Raw genomic sequence first — 21,291 nt, forward strand, 5'->3', positions numbered from 1 at the left:
GGGGATGAACCTCTCACTTCCTAGCAGAATGGCAGTACTGTTTAAAAAACAGTAGAATTCAAAGACAACGATTGCCCAGTCCAAAACAAAACAGAATATGCATTGCATCATACTGGTCTTAAATGCATGCACATTTACAGGCAGCAGAAAATCACACGGTGCTAAAATCAAGAGCGAGGGCACCCCACAGCCAAGCAGCCCGGCTGAGGGCTGCCGGGAGGTGCCCGGCCAAAGGTGCCCGAGGGCTGCAGGGACACAGCTGCCTGAATGTCATCGTCTCACCAGCCACAGCGGAGGAAAGCGGGGAGAGGGATGCCGCAGGGCTCATGCTTGCTGTGTGGAAACAGTCCTGACACTTCCCTAAGCGTGCAAATCAGCTGGCAGACAGACAAAATTATCACTGCGTTTCCATGTTTGCTGCTTTTTTCCCAGCTCATGGCAAACCTTGCATTGACCGGCTCTGCTGGGTAACCGGGCTCCTCCCTGACCCACCCTGCGCAGGCATCAGCAGCTGGCACCCACCTTTCCTTCAGGTCCAGCCATCTGAAACAGTGGCACAATAAACCTCAGCAGGTAAGAAAGGCAGTCGGGTGATGAGCATGGGGAGGGCCGGTCCCTGCTCGTCCCACCTCAAGGGCGAGTGCCGGCAGATGCAAACTGTTTGCAGCAGTTTAGGCACAGCGATAACAGGCACAGGGCAGGCCTCCAGCTACAGAGCTGCCTTCCACCCCCTGTACAAGGGGTGAGCGACCCGGCTTGCCGGGTGCCCCGCGTGCCCTCGGCCCCTCAGGGACTCCCAGGGATGCCGCGAGAGGTCACACCAGAGGCATCAAATTGGTGGCCGGGCACAGCCCTGCTGAGGCCGGGGCATGGGCCTGCCAACCGCCAGCGAAGGGCTCTGCAGAGAGAGCCAAGTTAAGGTGCATATATTGATTTGTCTCGTTCCTTTACCACTTCTTTTGAAGTCAGGAAGAGCCTTTGTAGATGCTTTCTACACTGAAATAAGGCAAGCCAGCACATGGCACCAACAACCATAACAAATAATTCCAAGTACTGATGAGGGATGAAAGAGAAAAAAACGGAGACCTCCTGAAGTTCCCTGAGCCGTTTTTATTGAGTTTAAGATACAAAATCCAGGGTTCTGCAGTGAAATACTAAAACGCAGCGAGCCATAGCTGTCGCGCCCTCCCCGCCGCAGCAGGGTCAGGGTCTCCTGCCGCCAGCCCCCCACCACCCTCCCCCTCCCACATACACCCTGCCCCATCCTGGTGTTTCCAAACCACCCGCCAGCCCCAGCGCCAATGGGAGCACAGCCGCGGCTGCCGGCGCCTTGATGGTGATGATGATGACCCTGCCCCGGCCCCTGCGCGAGTGCAACCCGGCACACACTGCCCTGCTCTCCTGTCTCATTCCCAGGCACCAGCCCAGTACAAGCCCGTTACGAACTGAGTGACTCAGAGTCGTGCAGTGCAGGTCCCCCCCGGGCAGGGGCTGGTGTGGACAGAGGCGACCCAGGACGGTGGCCATGCCCAGGGCTCTCCTCATCCTCACCGAGACCCCAAACCCACCACCAAAAGGGCCCTCAGCCCTTTATCTGTAAAGATAAACTCTCCCTAAGGAATGATAAATACCCTCTAACTGACACTGGAAAGTGAGACGCTCTAAAATGCCTGGGTTCAGCTGTTCCCCTTTTCATGCCTGTTTTGCAGTTGCTAAGGAGGCTCATGGCCACGTTCTGCAGCTCATGTCCCACCCCTGGCTCTGCGCTAGCAGGGAGCATCCCACCGGCTCTGGGGGTACGGCTGGGCTTCAGAAAACTTCCAGCATTTTGGTGCTTTCGTGCTTCATGCATTCACACAGCCACATAACCATCAGCTGCAACCACCCGGCTTTGCCAGGCACTGCGCCATGCCACGCGATTTGCAGCAAATGAAAAATACTTGGCCTGTTGACCTGCTCGCTACACGGCTGTGAAGTACTGCTGGCCAGCCAGGGAGCTGCCGGCAGTAGCAGGCAGTGCACACACAGCAGGCTGGTGGTATGTTCTGGCTGTTACACCAACTGGTGTAATTTGGATGCTAAACAGCTCCAGTCTGTGATATGTAAACAAGAAATGTAATTATAACATCCACTTTTGATAAGATTCAATGTTTTTTTTCTGCAGATTGATAACCTAGAAATGACAACAAATACCTGGCAATGTTAAAAATACACATTTATTACTCCACATACGCAATGGCTTCTCGCAGTATCTGCAAAAACACAAACGTCATAACTTAAATATTCTGTGACATGGTAGAATTTTCATGCAGTAAAATTACAGAGATGTATTAACATAAAATACAAAGATATACTTTACATATATTTCCACTGAAATAATTTTAAAAAATACCCTACCAAGGCATCAGGATTTCAGCACTGTCCAATATCAAGTTCATATTATTGGCCTTTTTGCTATTATTTTATTACTCTTATTCTCTTTTTGGCAAGGTATAGAGAAATAAAGAATTGGCAACAGAAGAAACATCAGGACCTGATCTGGCATTTGTTTTCTATGCAAAATTCCCAGTGAAGTCTGTGGAATTCAATGGAAACACTTAAAAATATGCAACTTTGCAAAACTTCTTAATACAACGGAGATAAGAAAACAATCTTATGACAAGGAATTTAAGGAGAATAATTTACAGGCGATGTAGACTTTTCACAGCGAATAATGCACACCCTGTATAAATCTGTCATACAAAAAAATACATGTATTTAAATATTTATATACAGAAAATTATTGTATTCTGGTTGTAGTGGAGATGTAAACCAGAGCTGCTATTGACTTCTTTCAAGCTCTGCATGATGTGGTTTGGTACCAGGAGTATTTCATGACTTCACTGTGAGTTTTGCTCACATCTGGAGCTGCGTCAGGCTCTAACGCAACAGAGAGAGTAACAGGAGAGGAGCGGTTCACAGAATTTCAAAGCCATGTGTTTTTCACAGGAACCAGCCCTTTCGCAGAGAATAACCCTTCGCACCAGCCCGGCGTCCTCAGCGGCACGCATCACGCCCCGCATCGCTAGCTCAGCTCTCGCTGCGGGAGGCAGGTGGCAGGGCTGGCAGCTGCCGGTTCATCTGCCGGCCCCGGTGAGCTGCCCCCCAACACCTCGTGCACCGCCCCGCCAAGGACTCGGGCAGATGGCCCTCCACAGACGGTCACACAGACAGCAGCAGCACAGGACTCATTCCACACCGACGGCTACAAACGACACCGGCGCACCCCCAGACATGAACTCCCTATCCCCACCCCAGTCCGTGCCAGCCAGCCGGTGACAGCAAATCACCGCTGGGGCGGTGCGGGGAGGAAGGAGGCTCCCATTGCCTGCAGGACTTCAGCGCAGATGGGGTTAGCTTTACACAGGACGTCCCTGGAAGGAGCCATGGGTATGTGCGGTGCTGACAGGCTCAATCAGCACAGGCTCGTTACGGGGACACAGAGATGGGGACACGACACAAAAGGGGCCCAGAGAGTAGCGGCACAGCGGGGACGGAAGGGCCCGGTGTATTGAAACCCGTCATGGGGATTTTGACAATGAAGCAAACAAGTATCTGTTTCTTATCATTTTTCCATTTTCCAATTACTCTTTTCTTGTAATTTCTTCTCCAGGGACTAGGCATAAACAGGCATCAGTAAAACCTGGTCCCCAATGGGCACTAGCGAAGTTATGCCCATGCATTATTTAAGATCAAAAAGGAGTACTTCAGTTATATTGTACTCGCTGTGTCTCTACTACTCAGCACAATGATCCTACAGGTCTGTGTCCTGTCACTTTTCTCAGCGATTAAGGTTTAGAAATAGATTGAGGCAGAAAGCAGAGTTTCCCCTGGCGCGTCCCTGGGAGATGCGTTGCTGGATTTCAGTGGTGCTTCCCGGGCAGCCAGAATCTGCCCCAAATTATTTCACCTGGGAAGGAGCAATTACCCGGTGTCTCCCCAGAGGCTTTCCCAGTTTCTGCTGAGTGCTGCTGAGGATATTTTGCACGAGTTACCCAGGAAGAGCAGTGCTGAAGAGGGAACATAAATGACCGACACGGAGAGGGTTTGGGGTGAGAAACATCCGTTTCAGAAGTGAGCCAGCTCCTCCCTACACACACCAACCTCGACCTCAAGGGCAGTTTGCAACTTGTCCTAAAGAAAGCGATGAAAACATCTGATTAGACACGTCCTACCAAACTGCCAACATCTGTCCCGGCCCGAGAGCTTTTGGTTGCATAGGATCTATCTGCATCTCATAGATGGGATGTTTTGGTCCAAAAGTAAGTTACGCTCCTTGTCCTTCTGGTAGTCCAAACTTTTGTCATTATTTACAGAAAGATGATAAACAGTGAGATGGAGTTTACTGAAAAAAACCCTATCCATACCAGTGGAGTAAATAATCTGTAATTTATAATTCCTGAATAAATACTTGGTTTTGACCTTCATTCTGCTTCTCTTGCCCCAACTGAGCCCTGGCAGGCCAAGCAGCGGGTTTCTCGCCCCTCATGGCAGCAGGGATATCAGACTGCTCTGATCAGAAGTAAATCAGAGCCCATCCTGATGTGGTTTTGTGACTTGAGATTAAAGTGTTACTACTACGTTGCAAAGTACCCTGGCCATCACTAGCGGCCATTGCTGACAGGCACCGTTCCCATGCAGTGGGAGCCGAGCCCACCGAGGCACGCAGCAGGCAGCAGAGCTGGCAGCCAAGGCGCACCGCACTGCACCGGGACAGACCCGGCTGCTCAGGCTGGGGGACAGGGGAAACAAGGCGTGCGTAGGGAGCGCAGGGCTGAGGACCAGGCTGCCCACGCAGAGAGCAGGGGCTGCTCACGGGCAGCAAACGGGGCCAGAGCACATGGCCCAGCCAGACGCACACAGGTGTGCTCTGGTGTGCGGGTGAAGGTAATTAGGTCGTTAGGGTAATGAGGTTACCCTGGTACCCAGTAATCAGACTGGAAGTTTGGCAGGCAGAGAGGGCAGGTCCCTCCCAGCACAGCCCAGGATCAGAGCCGGGGTATAGGTGCCCTCCTGTAGATGGGGAAAAGGTGCAGGGGAAAGGATTTATTTCAGACCTCACTCACTGAGCGGCTGCAGCTCCCCTTCAGCCCATCATTAATGCAGCTCCTAACGAGGCGTGGGCCGTGCCTGTGCAAGGACCCGCGGCCGATGCTGAGGCCCCGCGGTGCGGCCCTGGTCCCTCACCGGGCACGGCCGAGGCGCTGGATGCTCACCACCCCGTGAGAGCTGCCGTGTCTGACAGCGTTTACCTGGCTCTGTCCTGAAAATAACTGTGCAACTGGCATCAAAGCCTTGGCTTCCCTCCCCGGCCCCGCACAAGTTGTGCCTACGCACCTGAACGCTTCTTTTAAAGACTTCTATGAAAATTTGGTTCTGCACAATTTTAGCCACGTACTAATTTCCACATAGAACTGTGGAAAACAAATGTGTTGTGTCATTTTTCATGTAAAATTGTTTCATACCAGTTACACCTTTCTGCTTCATTCGCAGAAACTGAAAACGCAGCAAATTTTGTCCTGAAAGAGTCTGAATCTGTTAAAAACATTTTCTATCCATTTTTGCGTTACAAATATACAGTAAGAATGCAAACCCTGCAACCTCTTAATGTCTGGCAGCAAACAGATGTTGATAGTTTGAAGGTGAATGCATTTCTAACGAAACCCCTGTGTATCACAACAGCCGTACGTTGCAGCTGAACCCATGGCCCATTTTTAGCAATAGTAACCAAAAGCCACTCTACAGCAGATTAAGCAACTAATATAGTGAAGACTTCTGAAACAAGAAGAAAGGCGATATCCACAGCTGGAACACGTTAAGGAGATCTCCCATCTTATTAAGAAGTTAAAACAGGTATCGGTAAATTATATACAGTACTTTTACTTTACACTGAAAATAAAGTAACTCGAAGGGTGAAATAAGATATTCCCCTCTTTCATAACCAAGCAGCATTGCAAGGCCACCCACTTTGTCTCCAATAAAATCTGAACCTGTGATAAACTGTGTCCTCCGAACCTGGACAAACAGAACCAAACCCTCCGATCTGTTTGCACGGCTCCTTGCCACTCGCAGCAACTATGTGAAGAAAGCAAATATTTTAAATACATTCTGCATCTCAATTACATGTTTAATCATTACCCAGCCGCAGAAGAATCCATGGAGTGCACAAAAAACATTTATTTGCCCCGAGTCGGGAAGGAAACTCTGACAGGTGACGAGAGGACAAGGACGTGCCTGGGGTGTCCTTACACTGCAGGACCCAAACAGCTCGAGGCTCCCAGGAGGCTGGTGCCACCCGCCACAGCCCGGAGAAGCCCCGGGGCTGCTCCAATTTACACAGGGATTGCTTGTCCCTGCAGCAGCCTTTATGAACAGGGAACACCAAAGTAAAATTTAAACCACCTATTCAGCCTTCCTCCCTCTCCACACCTGCTCGGTGTCTTCCCTTGTTGTACCCAAGGACATAACTTCTTTTCTTGCCATCTTACTGTATTAAAAACATGTGCAGATCAGCAATCTGACATTAAAAAAGAACAAGTAAATAAGTTGATCTATCTCCTCCGACAAGTTGCATAGCAAGTATCTTTACCCATGACAGGCAACCAGCGTGCTGAACTGGCACTCCGTTAAATCCAGAATGCAATTCTGTAAGAACTCTCTCTTTTGCTACAGCTTTTGCAAGACTAGTTGTCAGTGCTCTCCGGTGGTATCGGAGGACGGCCTGTGGTGCTCAGCGCAACCTGAGAACGGGTTATTGGCGCGGCGCGGGCCGGCGACCCTCGCCTGGTGGCTGCAGCCTAGCTGCTGCCTGCGGAGGAGCAGACGGAGCTGCACATGTTCAAGTTGGAGGTCTCAGACTCGGCCTCCGTCTCGGCTTCGTCGGTGGTCTCGGGGGGCGACACAGACTCGCTCATCTGCTCTTGGCTCTTCTTTAGCCTGTGAGGAGCAGAGGAACCAGGTGTTACACAGTCATCCCCAGATCAGACACCCCGCAGAAGGAGTGGTGTGAAGGTGGCCTACAACAGCCAGCGTGCCCCAGGCTGCCCACGCACCACTCTTCGTGAGGTGCCTTACAGCAGACCCGTGGTAAACACGTGCTTTCCAGAGCACACACAGAGCACATAAAAGGTCGTGACAGGGACCGACATATCAGCAAAACACACCAAAACACTCTGAAATACTCTGCAGTGACCTGCAAGGCTTCAGCTTTCAGGAGCACTGCCCACCCAGACCTTGTCCACAAGCGCCCTGTGCCGTGGCCAGGGCAGCAGGCTCTCTGCCACGCACCACCTCCTCCACGGAGGCTGTCTCCTGTTTAACTTACAAACCAAATGTTCCCATGTCAGCATGCTCAAACATGGGGGAAAGCAGCTGCTTTAACTCCAGTGCTTTCACTGCCCGCTCATGCCCTGCAGAGATTTTAGCACCTTCGTTGCCTTCATTTTCCAAAACATCATCCTCCAAAAGCAGGATGGATGAGAAGATGCAGTGGGGGAACTGAAGCAGTGTCACATAAGTATGTTAAATCCCAGAAGTCTCTCTGCAGCATATTTTATTTAATGGCAGTGATTAATAATCCCTGATCTTGTCTCCCTTTTTGGTGAGAACTGCTTCTCATACAGAGGCAGCACCTAAGCTGCTCAGCTGATGTCAGTCACTAAGGGCTAAGCCCGCAGCGAGATGCTCCCAGCCGTCAGGCACTGGCACTCTGATTCCTAAGGGAAGTCAAGAAAAAGAGTATTTTTTCTTTCAAAAAAAATACCCCCGCACACTCACTTCTCTCTGTTAAAGATGACAAAATCTTGCTGGATAGCTTCAAGGCATTCTTGGAGATAGTCATTTTCCTGTTGAAGAAAAACAATACATGCATAAGCAGTCCCATTCACATCTCATTGCTGCCTGCAGCATCGCAGTGCTTCCAGCTGTATGCATAGAGCCTCCCAGCCACCAGAAACTTCAACCGAAACAGATGATGGAAACAGCATAGCTGACTGCCTTCATGGCTTTCACCAGTGGCTTGTTTCATCTGCGGCAAGCAGAGTTTTCCATAAAACACAGATAGCACACAGTTTTTCAGATAAACACAACACGTTTATCTGTGTGTTCTGGTTCTGGGAGTGCTATCTGCCCATAGGAAGGAAAGCCAGCGCAGGGGAGAGATCACCACAAAGCCTGCGCCTGTGAGTCCTTGCAAGAACAAGGCATAAACCTGCAACCTTGTCCCACAGACGGCTGCTCCCCCGTGGCCAGCTGGCCCAGCCCAGGGGCTGTGCAGGTACGCTGGCTGCATGCGTGCCGGGAAGCTGGCAGCACCCACAGGGCAGGAGGGAAACGCAGGTGTGCAGACAGCCCACACTTCCCAATTTCTGCCTTTATTTTACCTCCTGCATCACCTCTGTCTAGGTGCAGAGACCTCCTCTGAAGCTGGATGCTGCTGCTCCACTCCACCTCCAACCGAAGCAGGGATGCCCACCTCCTGCCCAGGCAAAGTCTCGCCCAGCTCTCGCGCTGCCCGTGCACCCCCAGCCACAGGCCATGGCCACAGTGAGGGACGGGCTCCTGTCCAACACCTGCGTGGGCGGCTGGCAATCAGCCGTGGGTCCTGGCAGGCAAAGTGCCCTTAACTGTCTTGGCAGCAAAACCTTAGAAAGGTATTTGCAAATTTGCTTATTCTGTTTTTTCCTCCCTCGCTTCCCGATTTATTCTTCAGCATTTACAGTAAGTCTCACTGATCGCAGCATGAACTCCCGCTGAAGAGGGAAGCGATCCATTGCAGTTAACTGGCGCAGACAATGAGACAGGCAAAATCCTGCCCGGCGCTCCCTGCTGCTCTCAGACAGCGAGGTTAGGCCTCGCTGCGGGGAGCAATGTTTATTCCCTTAGTCTGGGATTTGCGCAGCTCAGATGCACTGCGCAGGGGAAGCAGGGACAGTGGGTGATGCACGTTTGCTCTCACAGGCCTCCCCAGCACACCACCCTACCTGCAAACACCCCTTACAAAACCCTGGTTTCTGCAGGACCGAGTGCCTGCTCTGCTGCGTAAGGAGCTGGGACGTGTCTGCTCTATAAAACCGAGATTCTTGTATTTATCTACCCAGTGATATAAAAGCACCGTGACTCCCACAGTGAAAAGAAGAAACAAATGCATCTCATCTCTAGCTTAATTTCCTGGCTAATGGATTCCTCTCTGCAGAAAGCACTCATGGGCACACTGGCACACTTCTCCCACGCTCACGTGCCAGCCTCCCCAGCTGGCACAGCCAGAGTTTGCCCCAGCGCAGGAGCCCGGCAGAGCCGCGGGGCTTACCCAGCTGCACAGCTCACGCAGTGAGAGAAAACACAGGATAGCTACCCAAAAATGGGAGTGACTGGCCAGATGTTTCTGCGTGGCCATCATCAGTGCTTGGATAAACTACCACTGTGTAACCCCATCGGCCAGCTGCCGCAGACACTGGGCAGCGCCTCTTGGAAAGGTGAAGATCATATGGACGTGTATTTTTTTTCAGTTTTTCTCGACTGGTGTGCCCAGACCTCTGTTTCTCATTTCATTTTCCAAAGTACAGATTACTATGAAAGAGTTTTATCAAACTTACGTAAGAGGAACATATGGCAGTCGGGAAGACTCCATTGGGCAAATGTTTTTATCAAAATAAATCTGCAGTTACTGCATTGTCTCAGTAATTGCTGCTATACATCCCCAAATTCAGCAGCTCAGCCTTTTTTCCCAGCTGGCTGTTACCCCAGAAAGCACTTACGGACTGTGAGCTGTCTTTGCTGTTATCCCTCGACTTGTTCTTTGCAAGCCTCTTCTTCTTCTTGTGCAAGGGCCTCGACTCCAGAATCATCTCCTCCAGCTCAAAGGTGGGGTCACAGTGCAGACGGCCCTTCTGCCGGGACACACGACATGACACCACGCGCATTAGCCACAGCAGAGACTCTCTCGCAGCAAATACACTCAGAAACTACTTCTCCGTCAGAAAGCCTCTGCTGAATGCAGCGGTTCCTCTAGTGATGAGAACCGACCCTGCTCAGGGCCGGGACACAGATCGCTCCTACTCACGTTGGGGACGAAGCCCGGCTCCACCCGCTTCTCGCAGACGTCACTCCAGACCACGCCGGACAAGTACGCCGAGGCCTGAACATCAGCTAGGCAGGAAAAGCGATGCTCAGGGTTCACCGTCAGTAGCTGGGGAAAGAAAAGCATTCCCGTCAGAAGAGAAAGAAAAAGAGCCCAGCATCATCCTGCCTTTTGGATGCACTCAGACGGTTCAGCCACACAGCAACCTTTCTGTCATGGGAAATATGTAACAGACTATAGAAAAAAAACACATTAGAAAAATGTTCTGGAGGTTATGAAACCAGATGGCCAAAAATTCGGCACCGTGAGCACTCGGACCAGCGCGGGTTTGCTTCTCCCATGCCTACCTACAACGCACGACCCTTCACCACAGCACCTGGGTGCTGCCGCCCTGGTGCAGTCCTCCCCATGCCGGGGACAGACCTTGCTCCCCTGTAAAGACGTTGATGCCCCCAGAGGTTCATCGGTTCAGTTTCAATGTCCACATGTCCTATTTTCACACCACTTCTGTGACACCAGGGGATACTACTCCGTTTATCACACACATGGATTACTATGCATAGAGAAAAAAAAAAAGATTGCTTGATCCACTGAGACACCAGTCTGAGGACAGATCTGATTTTTCAAAGAATTCAGCACTGTGCACCATGCTGTACACTCAGCTGACTTGAGTTACAGCTTCCAGGACTGCTAGAGGTATGCCTAACGTACAGATATGTCTGATGTGGAGGTATGTATGTCTAACATGGAGGTACATCTAACGTGGAGGTACGTCTAACATGGATCTGGGTAGGGCTTCCAGAAAATTCTGTGCCTGGTCTCACCCTGTGAAACTCTTCACTGAAGCTCAGTTGATGCCACCTTTGCAGTGCATCCTCAGAGCCCCGTGTGCATCCCTCCTCTCCCAAGCGCGGGATGCTCGTGGTGGGTGACTTGCACCCACCCTCGCCCCTCTCTAGGAGCTGGCCCCCCTGTCTGCCTGTGCCACTGCCACAGGCGCTGGAGCCGCACCCCACCTTTGGACCAGTTCTTGCCATTCTTCCAGAGCACTTAGAATTTGAGTCCTGACCTCCAAGCTCGCCCCAGCTCGGTTTTGGGCATCCGCAAACTGAGCGCGTACAGTCTCCCGACTGATGGACACCTACGGTAGGACCTCTACAAAATTCCCATCTAGGACTGTTTCCTTCAAAAAAAGGCAGCATAATTCTAGGCACACTAATTATAGGTGTCTACAGCCTTTTTGCAGGAAATAAAGTCAGCACTGAGTATTTTTCCAATGCCAAAGGTAACTATGCAAGAAGCAGGTAATGGTGACTGTACTTACAGCCTGCCAAGCATCCAAGCATGGGATGCTTGTGAAGGGCACAGGGTAAAAGACCGCCTTGACCAGCAACTGCCACCTGGAGAACTTTTCAGGCACTTTTTCACGGCATAAAATCATCTTCATCTTTAAAGTGAAAAGGGAGGAATTCCCCATTCCTGAGTAAGGCTGCTGCGAGGGCACCAGCCCAGCGGGAAGGAGATGCGGGGCATCGATGCTGGGAGCGGGGAGCGGGAGCTGGCCCCGGCAGGTGGGTGGGTGGGCAGCGCAGCACCCGACATCACCCCTGGGCATCAGCAGAGCCCCCCGGACTGCCCCAGCGGGCAGGACTACAGAAACCCCAGCGCTTTGGGGGGACATAGGGGGTCCTTCCAGGCTGAGGTGGCTGCTGACATTTCCCTGGTGAGACATGTAATTCCCGCCCGGTCTCTAGAAGCCCGACTGCCGGCAGCCCAGCAGATGGCAATGTGAACTTGCTGAATGCTCCGCTGCAGTCATAACTAACAACGCTGCTTCTCATTAAAACAAAATCTAATTATGTAAATTGTCCACCCAACATTAACTTACATCGGAGTCACTTATTTGCTGTCAGCACCGTGTATATCTTTTTCATAGCACACTCATCAGCTACTTTTCTGAGTTCTCAAGCAAGCAGAACCTAAAACTACAGCCTCCACACCAAATCAACAACTTTCTCGTGTAGCAGTACAAAGAAAGCAGCAGACCATCCCACAGATATGGAAACCCCCCCCCAGACAGTTCTCACAATCAAACACACCAAATCAGACCCTTCAGTCTGGCAGAACTGTCCAGAGAGAGCAGCTAACGCAGCAGGGGCAGCACACGCTTTTCCATCTCACACAGCCGTCTCAGCCACAATCGCTGCCTTTTTAGGTTACGACAATCATGCAGGGGGATGCTGGAAGGGCACAGTTCTAGCCCAGGTAGGATTTGATTGTCCCACCAAAACCAGCCTTTTTCTTCCCTTGCTATCAAAAATAATGCATCTTATTACAGGGATAATAAACAAACAAAACACAAGATTAATCTGTGCTTAAGCCTGAACAAAGTCATAAAAGTTAGTCTTATTTCAATTTTACATTATTTCTTAATATGCTAAAAATTTTCCAGCTAGTCTCACACGCACTGAGGCTAAGGTACAATGTAAACCATGCCAGCAGGACTATTTACCTTTCTTAATAGAGCAACCATTTCTTTTGACCATGCAGACGAGTACTGAACGCTTACAGTACTGAACAGCTGAATTAAAGACTCCACGGGGTTGTTGGAGTGGATGTCATACGGTCTCTGGGGGAAAAAAGCAGAAAGATGAGAAGAAATTCCCTCTCCTCTCTGCAGTCAAGCAGAAAGCACGTTCTTAGGCCTCGGACCGTCCGGGAGCCCTACCCAGCCCCGCAGCAGTTCGTAAGCCATGATTCCCAGCGACCACCAATCAACCTCGAAAGAGTAGCCCGTCCCGCCGTTCAGGAAGGAATGGAAAATCTCCGGGGCTGAACAGAAAGGGCAAAATGCAACAGGTTATTCGCTGACTTCAGTTTGTTTCTATTTCAGTATTTCATGTAAGTCAGTATGTAAACCTTATGGTTATTTTTACGCACTACTGCCTGAGGGGAGGCTTTGCAAGCCAGTGTGAGCAGTAGCAGCAGCAGCAGCAGCAGCAGCAGCAGCAGCAGCAGCAGGCCTGCCCTCGCTGGGCAGCTGGGTTATCCGGTGCACACGAGGAGAGCCCTCCCAACCGAGCAAGTGAGAGATGGCAGAAACCCAGCACCTGCCGGGACACACCAAGTCCCAGCCTGGGGCCAGCGGGGAGGGCAGGGCGGGATGGGGAGGGTGTGCTGACAGCGATTCATTCACTCTGGGAATCTCACTTTTCAAATGATCAGGCTCCACTGAATGACCTGGGCGCATGCATTAATGTGCTAAACTAATTCAGTGCCTTTCTCACAGACAGGGACTGTCAGGCGGCATGCGGTGAGCACGCTGAAATGTAAAATACAGACGTAAGGAACAGCTATTATTTCTTACCCATGTATGGCTTTGTTCCAGCTAATGCAGTTGCTCTTTCACCGTCCCTAATTATTGTTGCAATATTAAAATCTGTTAAATGTGCATGACCTTAAATAAAGACATATTTTAAGAAGGAATTAATCGCAGCGCAGAACACTGGCAATGTAGAGTCAGAATACATTCCTTTTCATAAGCTTCTGCCCTCGGACAGTGTAGCATGGGCACAGGCAGGTCAGGGTTAGACCCCACCAAATGGCCATAACAGATTCTGAAGCTTTCCCAGGATCCCAGGCCAGGTGATTAAATGGTAGCTAGCTTTGGGTCTGGATTTTAAATCGCACTTGGAGCGAACTAGTAACCTACACCAGCTCCAGCACTCCGTCAAATTGCTCTAGCCAGAAACTACAGCCAGTGAAGAAGACAACAGGGAAACACTATACTAAGATATTGCCTCGGTTGCATTGATTAAAACACTAGATCCATTTTTGATGAAAGCCATTGAACCATGACTACCCCAAAGTCCCAGAGCTAAAACACTCCACTGCCACTCTGTACCAGACCACAGCAAATTTGGACATCAGTTGAATAAAATCGTAACAATGCTTCCCAAACCCTAAGCCTGTATGAAGAAAACATTAAGATATTTCAAAAAGTGCTGGAACACCTTCTCTCTGTTTCTACTTCCTCTGTCATCACAACTGAAAGTTAAAATTGTGAAAAGGCCATTATTTTCAAGCCAGCCTGGTACAGAGAATACCCACCCACTTCCCCTTCTGGAGGCTACTTTCTGCTCTCTTATCTACAAGGCAGCTATGAAAATGGTGTGTAAATCACAGGCTGCCTTGTCCTATGAAGTCTTCCCTTACATCTCCTTTTTCCCATTTGTGTTTGGGCTTTATACCCTTCGCTGTTTTCTAATGAACTTCCATGCAAGTGCAAGCTTTGGGTTTTATGAGGCTTTATGATAAAACTCAGATGGTTTGGAGCCTGAGAGATTGCGTCTTCATTTTATAAGATCTACTACTGGAATAGAGGTCATTATAGGATCTCCTATGGTATTTCTTCTGTGTAGGCCACTGAGAGAATATTACCAATAGATGCTCTCATTAAAGAGAGTTATTCAGATAGTCATTAAAGTTCCTGAGCTCTCTCTACCTGGCTCAGCCCAGATCCATCCCCCCAGGAAGACATCAAAACTACCCTAAAAGTAGATGTGCAGATCACTCACTCTAAAACTCAACAAAGGCAGTTCTTGTGCTTTGTGCCCTCCCACGATGCCAGGTACCGCATCTCTGGCATGGGTGACCTGTGCACTGGGGCACTAGCGAGAAAGGAGGCAGAGTGTGGGCGAAGCAAGATGGGGGTAACGAGGAGAGGGGCTGCCCTTGGTGGATCTTCCCTGGCATTACAATGCACAGGTAGGTCTGGCCAAACACGGATCAATTAGAAGGAGTGGTGCCTTTTCCACACTTTTCCCAGATAAAAAGATGCAGAGTATTCAAGACTGTAAAGAATCTGTCCCTCGAATGAAGGAGGCAGACAAAGCAAGGCAGAGATATCCTACCTTGCTCATCGAGGAGGATGTTGTCTGGTTTTACATCTCTGGGAAAAGAAGCAAGGTTACAGCAAGATGAAATCTCAGTCAGATCAAGGATGCAACTCAACAACAAAAAACCTGCAACTTTTTTATCTATCAAAAGTTAGAAACAAATAAAACAAAAATACCCTAACATGAGACAAGTCCCTTTATGATGGACTAGAAATGCTTTTCCCGGGCAACTGTGCAAAAAAGTGGGAGCATCTGACTTGTTCGGGCATCATTTCTAAGGAAAATTAATAACACAAGACTGGGCCTATTTCTGTGAGATCTTTTTGAAACCCACCCCAGAAGGTGCTTTCAGCCTCCCAGCGAAGTGTGAGGCTTCCTCTGAGTGACGGGGAGCAGGACCAGCAGCTGGAGGGCACCCAGGACTGGCACTGCTGGTGCGGTTTAATGCCGGCAGTTCCCCGACTTGGAGGTACCGATGGGGTTAAGGGCCTCACTGCAGCAGAGGCAGCATCACCCACCCCAAACCAGCCATGGGCAGCGTGGTGCACGGGCAGCTCCCACTGGCTACCGACTGCGAGGAAGAGACTGTGTGGTTACCTGTGGATAATATGCTGACTTCGTAGGTAGTCGAGAGCCAGCGCCATCTCACAGATGTAAAGTTTGACCATTTCTTCCGTAAACTGAACGTTTTGCTGCAGGTGATAGCGCAGGTCGCCACCGAGAAGCAAGTCCACCACCATGAACATGTCCTCCTCGTCCTGGAAGGAGTACCTGCGGGACCGGCGGTGCGTGAGCGAGCAGGTTGAGTCTCACAGGAGTCACAAAGCCAAGTCAGGCTTTTTCCCTCTCCTAATTACACAGCTCCTGTGAAAACTACAAACAGTCCCACTACGAACATATGCCCGCTTCGGTGTTTACACCTTTCTAATTAAGCAAGCGCAACTCAGGATGCTGTCTTGTTTTTTAACCTATTACTACACTAAGCAACGCTTCCTTTGAAGAGGTAAGTATCCTAATTAACTTCCCCCCACTCGCCCTGCCACCGTCACCTCCTGAGTGCTGCTGTGTAACCCCACCAGCAGGCAGAGCTGCAGGCAGAGTTGCAGGCAGAGTTGCAGGCAGAGCTCAGGGCTTTGCTAGCAGTCGCTCAGAGAAACTTCGCATTTTCAATTGTGAACAATCTGATAAACATATACTTAAAATATCTCTGCCTATCCTGAAAAAGAATTGGAAAACACAAGTGCTAATTTAACCATAAAACCCAGAAAAAGAGATTTAAATTTACTGTAGAGTAAAACGCCTCTCTAAATCTGCAGTGGATCCCACAGGAGACTGACAGCAGTGAGGATACACTACAAAACAACGTTCAATTGTTATATTTGGCGACAGTTTTTCTAAGGAAAGAGCATGTGGGATTGTATAATACTTATGAATCACACGCTTCAGCTCTCATCTTAAATGCAGGCTTATTCTAAAAGTATGAGCTGAAAGGGAAAAATTTGCTAAGAGAGCAAGTTTTCTTAAGAATTTCATTATATGTTGGAAAAAAATATTTGCAATTGCTAAAATGCTGAAAAAATAAATATTAACTTATTTGGCTATTCTGGAGTAATGGATCAACAAAATGAATGTAAAGTATTACCGACTTTCACCACTTTGAGTATAAAAATTTCTGCATTTTTTAAAATCTTCCCACCCACCAGCCTGCTGCGCATCTGACGTGGCCGGAGAGGGAGGGGACGCCCGCGGCCAGTGGGCTGCCCAAGGCTCAGCCTGTCTGGCCATCCGAGGCGTGCAGCTTCCGCGGGAAAAACTGCTGCTTCTGCCCCTCTTCCGCCTCTATGAAATCAGGGAGACATTCACGAGGCACTGATTCTAGCCTTAAAAACACATTTCAATAGTAACATAACCCTTGCAATATCTGAAGGAGATTACTGTGCACCGTGCATTGCAGATGCACTTCCTTGCATTTTTTACATAATATATCATTTTTGCTAACCCATTATTTTTCAAGTAAGCATGGCCTTTATTCTACATTTACTATTTTCTCCTTGTGGTTGTGGTTGCACAAATTCTTAGGCAACCTCAAAAACAGCTGGGTTGGAAATACTGCCTACCTGCCTTGATGACATTCTAAGGCACAGCTGCAGATGCCTGCCTTTACAAAAAGCCATGCTATCATTTGAAAGAATGCATTTCAAACCATGCCAAAGGTGTGCAAGACACTTGGGGAATAAATCCTAGGCAAAATTTTGAGCAACCCAGGTCACATATACAGTAAGAGAAGGGACCACTCTTATTCTCCCTTCTCAGTCTGTCATCCTGCACTCAATGGGATATCATAAATACCTCTCATAAACGTCACTCTTCTTGTGGTCTGGGAATATAAGCCATGAACTCCTTATTTCTATCACCCTGCAACACGTCCTGTATTTGCTCTTGCCCCAGCTCCCTCCTAGCAGTGATCAGAGATGCTTGTTGGCACAGGATCAGTTTGTGGCGTGCTGGTCGACCGTGGGTGAAGACGATGGTTCTTCTGATCCCTGCCCCACGTCAGGCGCTCCTTCACAGGGCAGGGAAAGGAGTTAGAGGATGGACCACCCGGCAGCAGGAACCAGGAGAGGGTCATGGGGCTGACTGCTAAGGACTCATTCCAAACTAACCAACGATCTTAGGATATAATGCACTATTTTCTAAAACTTGTAAATTAATGTTGTGTAAAATTTGATAATGATACATCTGAGCTCTAAAGGAATGTATTTTATTTGGCCAGTGAACGTGTTGCAAAGCACTTTTTGCCCTTAGTCATTCTCCAGCAAAAGGCCGCGCATCTGATAATTTGAAGAGATCTCATAACTTTTTTTCAGCAACAGATCACTAAAAACAGTTACATTTCAACTTGCTCAATGCTAACTTGATTGTGTGTGCACTGGCAAAAACTAGACTCATTACTGGGTAATGTTTTAGTGTCTAATTAAAAAAAAAATCTCCTCAAATCAGGCTGAAATCTAACAAATAGCTTCAGTCTGTAATGCTTTTGAAAAGCATCCTGTCTAGATACAGTAAAAAATGATATGCAGTGTATCTCCTTGGCTTCCCTACCACCATATTAATCCCCCCACCCCACCAGCATCCCTCGGGGTACATCTATGGAGCCGCCTTTGCAGTACCTGCACAGACCCAAACACGGTGAGGACAGCTTTAAACCACCCGCTAAAACCTCTTGAGTTAGGACCTATCATCTCAGTAACACTCTACCGAACACACTGGCTATGGCTGAGAACAGTTCTGTTTATTTAAACCACTAGACAATCTCTGCGAGATTGTGTCTTTTAGAGGGACCAAATACTTACTGTGTGAAACACTATATATTTTGTATAATTTTTCTACTAATAAAAGTCATAAATCGTCATCTCTAAAAATGCTAGTTTCTTTGACTTTTCAAGCTGTTATTTGCTACAAAAATTGGCCCCACACAGTATCCAATTCACTACAGACTGTCACAGTTCTCAGTACCTACACATCTCATGTACCTACATGTACCTACATGAGATGGACTATTTCTTTAACGGCAATCAGCGGGAGCATTGTACTGCCCCAAGACACCTTAGTCTAACTGCACACATCAACACACTATAGTACAAAAATATTTTACGGTTAAATTGGCAGGGGGTCCCTTAGGAGGGACCTGATAGTGGTATTTGCAAGACGGCTGCGAAAAACACCCAACAAACACACAAAGGTTTTTGATGGAAAAAGAGAAGCTAAGCTGTTTTAAAATGTTTGATGTCATAACATTTGGCTATCTTCTGTGTAAAGCAAGCTATGTTTCCCGAACGCATTTCACGTTATCACCGACTTCCATCGTAGGAGCTCACTGGGTTTCTCCCATGGATGTCTGTGACCCTGAGAGGACAGGGAGAACGTGGCTCTGCGAGCACCTGAGGGCAGGTGGCCCCAGAAGGCAAAGGGGAGGAGACGCTCACCAGAGATTCACCAGGAACATGTGCTCGATCTCCTGCAGGATTTCCAGCTCTCTGAACACATTGCGAACCTCATCTCTTTCGATGCACTGCTGTTTGTTCATGTACTTCATGGCATACATCTTCTCGGTGTCTCTCTTCTGCACAATACACACCTAAAGTACCACAGAAGGGGAGGGGAAAAAGAGATTTAGTAAAACGTTCCATGTCCTCATTTGCTGCTTTACCTGGCTGAGACCCACACCGCTCACTACTTCTACCCCACTATCAATATTCCTGATCCCTGGGCTGTCACTTGGGACCTAGGAATATAAGCATCCCTGCTCCAAGGGCAGTGCCCATGCACTCCCGTTTTGGGTGCTGCACCACCCCACCCGGGATGTCTTTAATTGTGCAGCCACACAAGAGCTTCTTCTAGGATGTGACAGCCAGCTCCGGGGAGAGCTTTCCAGCAGGGAATGGTGTCTGGGAGCTCTGGGAGAGAGCTTTGTGCTCACTGCCTCCGAATAGAGACTGGCTTCGGGCAACCGCAGGTCTTCTCTCCCAGCCTTGACTCCATTCTGCTCACATCCGTTGCCTGCCAACCTCCAGCAGATTGGTTTTAATCTATTGTGTACATAGCTGTGCTCTGAAAGGTCAAAATAATCCAATTTGTTTTAGCAGAAAGCGATTAAAATGTAAATTTGTTAAAAACAACAACAAACACCATGCCCCTAGGAACACAGCAGTACTGTCCTTGCAAGACACAGACCCTCCCTGCTCGGGGTTTCACGACCCCAGTGCCCCTCCTGCGCACCCAGCCCAGGCTCCCAGCCTCCAGGAGTACCAAGCCATCGCGAACGGGGACGCATCCTTCCCTGGGCGCGGGCCATGCTGCGGACCAAGCTGCCTGCCGCTGGCTGGGTCCCTCCCGCCTCCCACCACTGCCCGGTCTGCTCCCCGGGTTCGGACAGCCTGTTCTCACGGCTGGGCAAGCAGGAGGCCACAGCAGATCCCACACACGAAACGTCAGCTTCCCACCGGCTGCTCGCAGCCGTCCCCCTCCCGGCATGCAGAGCCAGGCGGCCCAGCAGCCGTCGGTCCCTGGCACCGGCGGGATAAGCCGGCACCTGGACCCGGCACCTGCTCTGCTGACAGGCGTGAAGCCCACTGGGCTGACACAGGTTTCCAACCAATATTGCCTTTGGTGTGCCTCCCTCGGTTCTTCTGAGTAATAACGACACCTTAATTACCAAGGTAACTATACTTAAAAGAGCTAATTAGTTATCAAGGTAACTATTTTTAAATGAACTAATGAAATTTCTACATCTGGTATAATTACATCTGTCTTCTTTTAATTATCAGACATGCCCATGATTACAATGCGCTGGATGTATTTTCTTTTAAAAAGAAATAATTTGGCATTTTGGTCATGCAGCCTTCATCTGGAGTGGCGCAGGGAGGCTGACCCGGGGGTGGCTTCAGGCAGCTCGTTAGAGAGCAGGTCACATTTACACAGCACGGGAGCAAGTAAAGGGAGTTTCTGTGGACAGCAGAAAACATCGCAGACAGATGGGAGCCACCAAACTCTTCCGCACTTCTAAAATACTGCCATTAATAACCATTTGCAAGTGCTAATGGCACACAAAATAATATCATCAAGGACACATTACAGCAAGAAGGTGACAAAATAATAGGTGGTTATCATTAGCCTGATAAAAACATCCCAATTAGTGATGCACACTGAAATTACGGGGACTATTTTGCAGTCATCATTACAATTACGGTAAGGACGGAAAATCATGTATTGAAATAACTCCAGGCTCACCTCAGACCTCATATTAAAGGCTCACTTCTCGGGCAGCTTGACCTGAGCAATTTTCTCCGGGTCAAACTCACACTTTGCCCAGAGGCAGGCATGGCTGGCAGAGCCCGACCGCAGCTGGTGCGGGAGCGGGCTCGGCCAGCACGGCGGGCAGGCAGCCTGGCCCTGCGGCCACTGCAGGGTGCATCTCAGGCCGCTGGGTCACCGGACCCCAGCTCAGTCCCCAACCGAACCGCCGCTGCCGGCTGCCCATCCCTCGCCTGTGGCGGCACCAGCAAGCCCGACGCCTGCACACAGTGCTCACTCCTGAGAGCCGTGCCCTGCGCTGGCTGCTACACCGAGGCAGGAGAGCCCGTGCCCCTGCGCGCCTCTGAGCTATCGGGTGAGAACAGGTGTCCCCAGCCCCGTCTCCTGGTTGGCATGGTCCCCTCCGCCACCTGTGGGCGTGCAAAAGTCCATCGGCTACAGGTGCCAGGGACTGTTCATAAT

The 21,291-nt window shown here is 49.6% G+C and overlaps 1 protein-coding gene across 4 annotated transcripts in view; it reads right to left on the reverse strand.

Annotated features, from left to right (window-relative positions):
• Positions 1-2,198: 2,198 nt before the first annotated feature.
• STK32C (serine/threonine kinase 32C) overlaps positions 2,199-21,291 on the reverse strand; it is a 103,508-nt gene continuing 84,415 nt past the window's right edge. For 3 of the 4 annotated variants that reach the window (XM_076339281.1, XM_076339280.1, XM_076339278.1), the window contains 10 exons: positions 19,002-19,153; positions 15,613-15,786; positions 15,031-15,068; positions 13,485-13,574; positions 12,846-12,949; positions 12,630-12,746; positions 10,100-10,225; positions 9,795-9,926; positions 7,816-7,883; positions 2,199-6,975 (listed from right to left, as the gene is read on the reverse strand). In XM_076339281.1, coding sequence (XP_076195396.1) covers positions 6,837-6,975; positions 7,816-7,883; positions 9,795-9,926; positions 10,100-10,225; positions 12,630-12,746; positions 12,846-12,949; positions 13,485-13,574; positions 15,031-15,068; positions 15,613-15,786; positions 19,002-19,120 — 1,107 coding nt within the window. In that variant the 5' untranslated portion in view covers positions 19,121-19,153 and the 3' untranslated portion in view covers positions 2,199-6,836. The remainder of the gene's footprint in view (positions 6,976-7,815; positions 7,884-9,794; positions 9,927-10,099; positions 10,226-12,629; positions 12,747-12,845; positions 12,950-13,484; positions 13,575-15,030; positions 15,069-15,612; positions 15,787-19,001; positions 19,154-21,291) is intronic. The other variant, XM_076339279.1, reaches the window with a different exon arrangement.

The sequence above is a fragment of the Aptenodytes patagonicus genome, chromosome 5 (assembly GCF_965638725.1).
Source record: "Aptenodytes patagonicus chromosome 5, bAptPat1.pri.cur, whole genome shotgun sequence".
Taxonomy (NCBI): domain Eukaryota; kingdom Metazoa; phylum Chordata; class Aves; order Sphenisciformes; family Spheniscidae; genus Aptenodytes; species Aptenodytes patagonicus.